Source organism: Mauremys mutica, chromosome 3 (genome assembly GCF_020497125.1).
Source record: "Mauremys mutica isolate MM-2020 ecotype Southern chromosome 3, ASM2049712v1, whole genome shotgun sequence".
Classification (NCBI taxonomy): domain Eukaryota; kingdom Metazoa; phylum Chordata; order Testudines; family Geoemydidae; genus Mauremys; species Mauremys mutica.
In genome coordinates, this window is record NC_059074.1 from 150,976 (window position 1) to 162,178 (window position 11,203).

Here is an 11,203-nt window from a genome sequence, read left to right on the forward strand (position 1 = left end):
ACAACATTTTTAATAACCTCAAATACTTCACGGCTGGTGGTAGCTGTTGGTGTAACTAATAGCAGCAATTTGTTGAAGCTAAAATCTATATATTGCAGTGACGTCTGATGAATTGGAGATGGGCTGAAAGCAAAACACTGGCTTCAAATACCTCTGATCTTTGGATGCTTTTAAATATGCATCTGAAATTCACAGTTCAGGACCATCCCTGCTTCTGACTAGCATGCCAGCAAAGGCAATTAGCAGAAGCTGAGATGGACCTCAAGGGAACAGAGGCATTGTCTACGCAGCAAAGAAAAGTGCTTTCTTCAATCAAGTTGGCTCAATCAAGTCAGTTTACCATTATTGGAAAGCCCCCTCAACACAAACAAATCATGGTCTAGCACTTTTACCATTGTGTTAGCTAGTTGTGTTGTAGACTGTGAGGGCGCTGGATTGAAGAAAGCACCTTTTTTGCCATGTAGACACACCCTCATATGGCGTGAGTACTTCCTGTTTGCTCAGTGAAAGTCTCTTGTCTGGCAGTGCAGCCCAAAGGCTTCCTTCGCCGTAAGCTCAAGAGAACCTGTAGCTCTTATATCTGCTCACCGTCACTGTGAAAGCAGAATTGTCTCATTAATTGCAACTGTATTTCTGTCACTGTAGAAGGTTCTGAAAAAAAAATCTGAAGAGAGGTGGCTTTCTGGCCATAATTTCAGCCCCCTTCAGGGTGAAAGGAAGAGGGACTTCTCTGAGGTGATTTGAAAATGGGCTGGTTACCTGAAAAACTGAGCACCTGTATAGACTCAGCATTATAGTATAGTTCTTGTTTTCAAGATGCTGGACATAGACTCCTTTTTTTACCGCTCCTCCTCAGGTTTAAATTGGTTGGAGCGGGTGGCTTAGTGGTCTAAACACCAGGTCTCTAAATTTCCTGGAACTACAGGTTCAAACCTCACTAGTCAACCGAGCCCTTTGTCCATCTAGGGTGAAGAGATTGAGTTATGTGTGGTGCATAGTTTTTTGGGTAGATATTTACAAAATGGTGGCCATTTCTGCTCCACATGGGTGTTAAAGATCTCATGCAGTTCTTTCTGTAAAGGATTGCCCCAACATTCTTGGCCAAAACTTCCCTTCCCTCTGCCCCACTGTGCTGTGCAGGTTACTGCCGTTCAGCCACTGGTGGCTCCATTTCCATGGTGCTGCTTGTCAATAGTTTGTGAAGTTCTTCTGGATGGGAGGCATGATCTGACAATAGAATATTGCTGTTACTGCTCCTGGTGGGTCAGGTGAGAGGGGGAGTGTGATCACCTAAGGATTTAAAGGTCCTTTTGTTTTAGAAATAGAAAAAATGAGATGCATGGGATGCTTATTGCAGTGATTTTTTTCTGCAGCTTAGAGAGCTCTGCTCCCACATATCTGCCTTTGCTTTTGAGAATTACCATTTCAGTTCTGCCTGTCCTGGGTCATGCTCCTTCCTCACTAGAAAAATCAATTTTAAATCAGTATTATTATTGATTTAAAAACCTCTCTGGATGCTTTGGCTCCAGTGAGCACACAACGTTGAGCACAGAGTTAATTGTCAAATTGTTTGCAGGCAATGTGCGATCTTGTATTGCTGGAGTGCTCTCTTGTGGTGAAATAATGATTGTGCTACAAGCATTGTAGGCTAATGCAAAGGCTGTTTATGCTGGGAACTTGTAGTCTCAGAAGGTGGTTTGCTACTCCTTTGGGTTTACCATCAAATGCCTGTTCCTTGGATGGGAACTGCATTTAAAATGTAAGACAAGTGTCCCCTGTTTAAATGGATTAGACCCCAGCAGGTAAGATGTCCAAGATCACCACTTTCCTTGCAAAAGAAATAGCAAGCGCAAAGTAGAAGCACCCTCATTGAAGTTCTCTACTCATGCCCTCAGCCTCAAATATAGTGCAGAGAATCAAAATGAGCAACACAAACCCAAGACGCTTTAAATGTTTGTTATTTAACATAAATTACATTTTCTGCAGACCTCAGCTTTGTGCTTTGTGATGTATTGTGTCAGTTATTTACAGGAATGTGAGGTGATATCACAAGACTGGTATGGAATGCAGGGACAACTGGGGAGCATGGCTTTTGAGTCCACATTTTAAATGAGGGAGTCTCTACCCCTTATTAGCCCATCGTTTCAAATGGAAGCGAAGATGCTAAGCACTGCTAAAAATCAAATCCAGGTCATCCAAATTTAGGTTTCCAATTCTGGAAATGTGGGCCTTCATGATTTACCCAAGGCTATAGTGCGAGTCAGTGACAGACATGGGGAAGGTGGTGGGGTAAATTGTCCTACTGCTGCTAGCCACTAGACCAGGGGTCGGCAACCTTTCAGAAGTGGTGTGCCGAGTCTTCATCTATTCACTCTAATTTAAGGTTTCACGTGCCGGTAATACGTTTTAACGTTTTTAGAAGGTCTCTCTCTATAAGTCTATAAACTATTGTATGTAAAGTAAACAAGGTTTTAAAAATGTTTAAGAAGCTTCATTTAAAATTAAATTAAAATGCTGCTCTTATCAATTTAGTGGAGTGGTTCTTAACCTGGGGTGCACGCACCCCCTGGGGCAGGGCCGGTGCAAGGATATTTTGCTTCCTAGGCGAAACTTCCACCTTGCGCCCCCAGCCCCACACACATTGGTTCATTGAGGGGCAAATCCCAATGAGCCCCCAGGGGCCAGCCATGCCCAGGGGCTGCTCCCCAGACCAGGTTCCTCCCTCCCCGCCCCTGAACTCCCCTGGAGGGTGAACAGCCCCCCCCCCCACGAGCCCTCCCCACCCCACCCAGGTGGCCCCCGCCCTGAGTCCACTCACTGGCTTTGCCGGGCTTGGGCCGCTGCAGCAGCTTGGCAGGGAGGAGCCGCCTTCCGGAGGCACTGGAGAGCCAGAGTGTCCTGCTTGCGGCAGCAGCAAGCCCCAGCCATGGAGGAGCCAGCACGGTGCAGGGGGGAAGCAAAGGCAGAGGCGCCGCTAGCGGGGAGCAGCTGTGCCCCCTGCAGCCCAGCACCCTCCCGGGGGCTCCTGCAGGCTGCAGTGGATGTATGCAGGCGCCAGCCCCCTGCACCCCCCGGCTCTCCCCTCGCCTAGGTTTACCGTATTTCAACAATCAAAAAAGAGGGGAGAGCCCTGCCCTAGCCCTGCCCCCATCCACTCCCTCCCACTTCCCACCCCGATTGCCCCAGTCAGAACCCCCAACCCCCCACCCCGCTCCTTGTCCCCATACTGCCCCCTCCTATATATAAACAGACTTCAGACACAATTTTTACCACTAAAAAACCATAAATCTTGCTTAAACCATGTAAACAATACTTTAACTCTTGTTATAATAGACATCAAATCTCTTTCTACCCCTCACTTAAATTTAAGTATTAAAACCTTTATTTACGAAAAAGATTGTGTTTTCCCACCAATTACCAGTCTGGGATTTTGCCCACCCATTCCCACCCACAACAAAGTACATTTTACCCGCTCCCACTATTATGGCAGTGGGTCGTGCAGGACCTGTGGGATCCCAGTCCCGCTGCAGAGCTATAGTCACTTCCTTTTGCTAAGTTAAGTAATGAACTAGGACTGTGGGAGCACCGTTCTCTCACAACACTGACACTTTAAGCTTTGTTGGACCATTGCAATGTATAAACTGCTGTTTCACAATGCTACCTCTTCTGTGTGAAAAAATATATTTTCCATTGTATGCCATATACTTTTCATATACCTTATCTACCATTTTTCTTCTGGTTCTTCTTTCTCTCAGTGGATGATTCCTTTTGCGGTCATGCTGGTTACAATCCCAAATCTGGGTTTGGCTTACGTGGTGGCCTTTGTCTCTGGTCTCAGTATTGCATCGTCTTTGCTGTTGCCATGGTAGGCAAATCTTACATTTGAAGTGTATGTGTTTGTGCGTGTGCGTGTGTGTGTGCTGTGTGGAGTTCACTATGTAAACACTCAGAATTTGGCAACAATTACCACCCAGTGGTACCTGAGAAATCAGAGTTTTCCCCTATATTTAGACTAGGAGAGATCTGTGATAACTATGTTGTAATCAGTGTCATGTGTGAACTGTTAATGTCTGGTATGTGTGTACATATGTGTAAATGTAAATGCTCTCTGAAAATATTCGTAAATTAATTAGTAACCTACATGTGTCTAGAACTCCTGTGAATAGTAAATGAATCAGTCGTTTAGATTTAGTTTTTAATAGTACTCTAGAATTTATATTGGAAATTGCATACAAATCAATTAATACTAAACAATTAAGAATGTAGCATGGGCAGCCTGCACCAAGCTGTAGATCCCTACAGAGCAGCCCTATGATGGAGAGCAAATGCAGCAGTGTGCTATAGGGGCAGGCATAGGTGCTGACTCATGGGTATTTCGGGGCTTTGACTTTAGGTGAGCAACTTTAAATCCTCTGCATCAGTGGGAGAATAGGCCCTTTTAGTGTCCTAACACTGCTGCTTTGTTAATGCACTCTAGTTAGTTATATGATAGGGCTTCTCATAGATTCACAATCACCCAATATCTAACTTAGATATTTTTGTACCTTTCTATTATCATGGAATCATAGAATAACAGGGTTGGAAGGGACCTCAGGAGGTCATCTAGTCCAACCCCCTGCTCAAAGCAGGACCAACCCCAACTAAATCATCCATTTCTATTACTTTAAAAAAGAGGTAAATATTGTAACCATGCGATGTGAATAAAATTCTACCTTGGGGTTTTGTTCGCTTACTAGATTACAACCTTGTGAACTGTTATTGTCATGCATTTCCTATTAAAACTTTTGTCCTCCTTTCAATCAGTATAACCTATTTGACTAGCTCCCTGCAGAAGTAATAAATTAAAACGTCATCAAACTCATTTCTGAAAGAAGGTTTTTTGCTTAGTAGTTAAATTACCCAGCAGTGTGCTGCAAATGTTTTAACAAGTGCCTCCCTCAAAAATGTTCCACCTCAGTCAGCAAATTTTGACATTCCCTGGGTAAAACATTCTACCCACTCAATTGAACCAATGAGGGTTTGCAAAACCAAATTCCAACCTCCACTGCCCACCTTCACATTTAGATGGCAAAGCCCCTAGCATTACTAATTTTGGTCTGTTGACCTAGCAGTGCAGAGTTAACACCCTCTTTTCTGTTTCTGTGTTCTTTGCCATCTGACTTTCTCTGTTTGTAAGTCTCAGCCTAAATATCGTGTCAAAAATAAATGATCTCGGTTGCACAATTAATTCCACAAATCAAACCTTCAGGAAAAAAGACCCTGTAAACTCTATGGTAAAGAGGCTCAGAAACTTCTACTTGAGGCTTTTACACGCCTCTTCTCTTGCTGGTCTGCAGGTCAATGTTGCCTGATGTAGTTGATCACTTTCGCCTGCTGAATCCTCATGCAAAGGGACCTGAAACCATCTTTTATTCTTCATACGTCTTCTTTACTAAGATGTCGGCTGGGATTGGATTAGGAATTTCTGCAGCAAGCCTGGAGTAAGTGATGTTTTATATCCACTTAGTTGCTGTATTAAAGGGCTCTGAGGTGCTGTGTGAGCAGTAAAGAGTCTTGTGGCACCGTATAGACTAACAGACGTTTTGGAGCATGAGCTTTCGTGGGTGAATACCCACTTCGTTGGATGCATGTAGCTGGTGCTGTGTGGTAATTGCCTTCTCACCATTTGCAAAAGGAGGGAGCTCAAAGACAGTCTGGTTGCCAGCTTGAATTTATAATGGCCGAATCCTAAACACAAAATTGTTATCTGACAGGTCAGACTTCTGGTCACCAGGACACCTGGTGGCCTGTTAAGAACTGTTTGGTTTTAGATTGCTTTCTTTAGGTAGCCGCATGGACTTAGTGGTTTGGGCACTAAGAGTCAGGAGACCTGGGTTCTGTTCTCAGTTCTGTCTCAGGCCGTCTTTGTTATAGAATCATGGAATATTAAGGTTGGAAGAGGCCTCAGGAGGTCTTTGTCAAGCCAGGCCTTAAAAACCTCTAAGGATGTAGATTCAACCACCTTCCTAGGTTGACCTTGAGCAAGTCAATTCTTTGGCCCTCTGTTTCCCCTCCCACTGTTTGTCTAGTCTGCTTAGATTTTATTTTATTTTGAACAAAAAATAGCATTTTTTCTAGGAAAAGCAGACCAGGCCCTTTAAAGCTTTCATGTCGTCGAAACCCCAATATCCAATGGAAAAATTTCAACCAGCCAGATGAATGTCACAAGTCACTTTTTTTCAAATAGATGGTAGAGCCAGTGTAATTAACCAGATATTTCTGAAATGTTCTTGAAAAGTGGAGTGCTGTGACCCTACAGTACCTCCCCTCCGCGCTGACCTTGACTTTGCACCATAGAGGTCATGTTATGTAGAGCAGGAGATCAAGTCCCAGTTGGCGGTTGTGATTTAACTATGTGTCTTCTGCCACTGCTACTCCAGTTTAAGGCTGGAGAACCAAAATGAGAAGAAGTTGGGATGTGGTAGCTCCCGTGTAGACTGCACAGCAAACCACTTGTCAGTACTTATCTGTCGACAAGCTGTTATGAATTTTCAGCAGATGCTGCAGTGCTTTTTTTTCCTCAGGAAAACAAGTCTCTGTGTTTTAGTGACTACATACGGAGAGCTCATAACTAACAGAATTACTGTCAACTGATTAACGCTACTTCACTCCAGTTAGCGAGCTCCCAACAGTTTGCCATCTGCTGGAGTCCAGAGCTGACATTTATGGGAGAGCATAGGAGGCAGTTTGATGGAATATGGGTAATAATTTTTCATAGGTGCATGTTCAGGATGAGACAGAATAATTCTACAAGTTGGCACTGAACAGCTCAGGGCATCAGTAATTGTAATACTATGCACACCTCTGGCCCTGATTCAGCCTATCACATAAGTACATGCTTAACTTTAAGCATAGGAGTAATCCTTTCCCTGTTCAGCAAAGCTCTGAAGCATGTCCTTAGCTTTAAGGAGGTAAGAACTTCTGTTGATGCCAGTGGGACTACTCACCTTCGTTTAAAGTTAAGCACATGCTTAAGAGCTTTGTTGAGTAGGGATAGGATTCACTTATCAGACAAGCTCCCCTATATAGAGACTTGGCAGAATTCAATTTTTATTTTTTTTTAATTCTGATGGATAAGATCAATATTTATTGTAAGCATTTTTTCAATTTTTATCTATTTAAATTTTCACAGTGGCACAAAATTATGGGTTTTAAGTTTTTATTTTATTTTTATCTCTTTAAATGTTCATGGTTGTGGGAAATTATGGGGGGAGATCAGACAATTATTTAATGACAATACATACTGAGATTCAAAAAGCTAAAGCTTTATAATCATTAAAACACAAATTGTCAACATCACGTCAAAATATACAAAATAGATCTCCTTAAATCAAACTCTAATAAGTTCTCAAGGAGCATTTTTTCTTACTTTGCCTCTGTGTACATTTTGATTATTGTCAATGGAAATATTTTTTTCTCAGTTTGTGCGTGTACAGTGAAATTGACATTTAACAATAAAAATCTAATCCTTCCAAGCCTAGCTATATAGGATTTCATTTCACTATTGTCCCTCTTTGTCTGTACAGTAGTAACAACAGCACGTAAGTCCATGCTTTGACTGCATAAAGGTAATGAAATTATTTGAGAGAAGGCACAAAGAGAAGGAGTGGAAGAAAGGGGGGAAAAGGGCTGAAACCCGCTCCCATTGAAATCAATAACAAATTTCATGTTGGTAGCCGTAGGATTGACCCCCCCCCCCAAAGGGAGCAGATAAGCATAGGCGGCAGGTTTGTATAATTTTTGGTGGGGCCCAAAATGGTGGTGCCCCCCCACTCCCGCCCTGTAAGCCGATATAAAATGAAGCTACAACCCGTCAGTGCCACAAGATTACAAGGGTCAATTAAAAGTGGAAAGTCAGAAGCAGCACTTACCTACTTCAATATACATTTTACCATCACTGTATAAAAATGGTTCCAATTGTCGATGGAATCTGATTAATTTAAGAGCACATTACAATTAAATATTTCAATTCTCAGTCATTTTAAGACTTTGCCACACACTAGTTTGTCTGTACACCAGTTTCAGACAATCCTTTATAGCAATTTTACTCCAGGTCCTATGTGAAACCAATCAATCACTTCCTCCTCTCACCCGCATCGTTTTGTTTTAAGCTGTAATCAAAAGTGGCTTCATCTGCTTTAAAAGTCACAGAGCAGCAGCCACAAGTCTGCAGGTCTTAGGGATATTGTCCTGGTCAACTCAGTCAAAATTAATTACAACCTAGATGGGATTATGGTGAGGGGGCACGGCCCCCTCCACTCCCCTCCCCCTCCTGAGGTGCTACAGCACCAGCAGCTTGCACTGCTGTTATGCTGTAGCCCTTAGGCGGCAGCAGCAGCAGCAAGGGAGAGAGACGCGCGCTGCGCGCTCTTTACGTTCAGGCAGGGAAGCTCCAGGCAGGGCTGGCTCTAGGTTTTTTGCTGCCCCAAGCAAAAAAAAATTTGGCTGCCCCCCTTCCCAGCCCTGGGCTCCCCCCGTACCCTCCTGCTGCCCCAGTCCTGGGCTCTCCCCCCACCCACCCACACCCCCTGCCACCCCAGCGCTGGGCTTCCCGCTTTCCTCCCCACCAGTGCCCTCCCCCCACACCTCCTGCTGCCCCAGCCCTGGGTCACTGGTAACTTGCTCCCAGGGCGGGTCATTCAGCCGGAATTTTGGATGTGCACAAAACACAGACAGGATTGGTTCCCATATGGTTACAGAGCTGCAGTAAAGTGGAACAATTTTCAGCTTGTGTGATTGGAGGATATCTGGATGCATATTATAAGACTGTCCTCCATAAATGCGGAAAAGTTGAGGTGCCTTTATTATTCTTTTGTTCCACTCTTTCTTTCTATGGGGAATTTGCCAATGCAATATCACTGTCTTCCTTTCAAACAAACAAAAAGGCAATGGCTGTTGAAAATAGCAATTCCAGTCCTAATAAGCATTTCTTGCTCAATTTTATCCTACTTTTTCTACAGCAAGTTACAATGGATCAGTATATTTGATTTGGGAGAAATTAAGTAAAAGTTGCCCAAACCGAGCTTGAGCACTCCTGAATTTTGAGGTGTTCAAATCTGGAAGGCAGGTGCTGGGGGTGGGAGAGGGCTGTGGGCTCCATGGGGGAGCATGGCAGCAACTGTCTGGAGCTGCACGGAGCCAGACACGCTGGTCTGAGTGGCACAGTAAGCGGTTTGGGGGTTGGAGAAGGGGTAGGGGGTTCCAGGGGGCAGTCAAGGGACAAGGAGCAGGGGGGGTTGGATGGGGCAGAGGTTCGGAGGGGCAGTCAGGGGACAGGCAGCAATTGGATAGGCATGGGAGTCCAGGGGGTTTATCAGGGGACAGGTAGGGGGTGGGGTCCTGGGGGGAAGTTGGGTGGGGTCTCAGGAGGGGGCAGTTGGGGACAAGGAGAAGGGAGGCTTAGATAGGGCCATAGGGGCTGGGGTCCCAAGGGGCAGTTGTCTCGGGAGGGGGTAATCGGGGGACAAGGACCAGTGGTGCTTAGATAGGGGGTGGGGGTCCTGGGAGGCATTTGGGGCAGGGGTCTGGGGAGGGGGCAATCAGCAGCCAGGGGCTGGGATTCAAAGGCTGGCAGCCAGGGGCTGGGATTCAGGGGCTGGCAGCCGTGGGGAGCCCTGAGCCCTTTAAATCCCAGCCGCCGCCGCGGCTGGGATTCAAAGGGCTCTGGGCTCTCTGCCCCTGCGGGCAGCCCAGAGCCCTCTGACTCCCAGCCACGGCTGGGATTTAAAAGGCTCTGGGCTCCCTCCGGCTGCCGGCAGCCCAGAGCCCTCTGACTCCCGGCCGTGGCTGGGATTTAAAGGGCTCTGGGCTCCCCGCGGTTGCAGGCAGCCCAGAGCCCTCTGATTCCCAACCGCGGCTGAGATTTAAAGGGCTCTGGGCTCCCCGCCGCAGCGGGCAGTGCAGAGCCCTCTGACTCCCGGCCGCAGCTGGGATTTAAAGGGCTCTAGGCTCCCCGCGGCTGTAGGCAGCCCAGAGCCCTCTGACTCCCCTGCGCTCCAAGCAGGGGAGAAACCTAGCTCCAAATATTGGTGGAGCAGAGCCCCTGATTGTGAATATTCCTGGCCCATATAAGTTGGCGCCCATGCAGATAAGATATAAAAAGAGGAAGTGTAAGAAGAAATTGGAGCAGCCGTTCAGTTAGTGGTGGAAGGGCAGGAGATCGGGGAAAGCCCTTAATGTGACCAAGTGCCTTTTGGGTAGGGGAATAACAGCAATGTCCGTATCTGTGTTTTCATAGGTTTGCCGGTTATAAAACAGGGCTGTGCAGGCAATCCAGCACTGTGATCCTCACACTGAAAATCCTGATTGGGGCAGTCCCTGCCATTCTCATTGTTATAGGCTTATCCATACTCCTCTTCTACCCAATCACTGAAAAAAGTCGAAAAGAAACTGAGTTTGCACTCGAGCTGTTAAGGTAGGTTTGACTCAGCAGCAAAGTGCAATAATATCAGAGCAGCCTGTCTTACAGGACCCCAGGATTCAGGGTGGGGGAAATTATTAGCTACTATCATAGTTTTGCGTTTGTTTAAAGTTTTTTAAATTCTGTAAATTAGCAGAACATTACGTTTTTCTCGTACAGGGGTTCTCAAACTGGGGGTCGGAGCCATCAGCCTCTATCCCAAACCCCGCTTTGCCTCCAGCATTTATAATGGTGTTAAATATATTTTAAAGTGTTTTTAATGTATAAGGTGGGGGGTCACACTCAGAGGCTTGCTATGTGAAAGGAGTCACCAATACAAAAGTTTGAGAACCACTGTTCTAGTATCTTACCTTTGTTGCAGAGTCCTTGTGTATATAGGGTGTCTTTGTAAAAAATTTCTTCTGTTTCGTTTCCCAAAGTTATCTGCAAATTTAAATGACACAAAATAATGCACAGAAATCACATAATCCACCAGCCTTTCATGAGTGAAACATAGCACAGCACCATTATACTAAAGTTTAAGCTTGGACGTGGAGAATATTGTACCCAGTGGAAACCAGAAGGGGACATTTCTTAGGTCATGTTTAATTATATTCTCCTTAGCTATCTGCAAATGGGAAAAAAAAAATTTCTTTCTGGTGTGTAAAGAAGGTCTGAAATCTTGTGGTAGGTTGCGATTAAAAATTTGTTCTGCTTGTTTTTTACATTCATTCATATATTCTTTTCCTTTTCTTTTCTTCCTGG

The 11,203-nt window shown here is 45.1% G+C and overlaps 1 protein-coding gene across 1 annotated transcript in view; it reads left to right on the top strand.

Annotated features, from left to right (window-relative positions):
• Nucleotides 1-10,457, top strand: part of LOC123367004 (major facilitator superfamily domain-containing protein 2B-like) — a 62,427-nt gene extending 51,970 nt beyond the window's left edge. Inside the window, exons 11-13 of the mRNA XM_045010978.1 lie at nucleotides 3,756-3,865; nucleotides 5,337-5,480; nucleotides 10,277-10,457. Coding sequence (XP_044866913.1) covers nucleotides 3,756-3,865; nucleotides 5,337-5,480; nucleotides 10,277-10,457 — 435 coding nt within the window. The remainder of the gene's footprint in view (nucleotides 1-3,755; nucleotides 3,866-5,336; nucleotides 5,481-10,276) is intronic.
• Nucleotides 10,458-11,203: the final 746 nt, after the last annotated feature.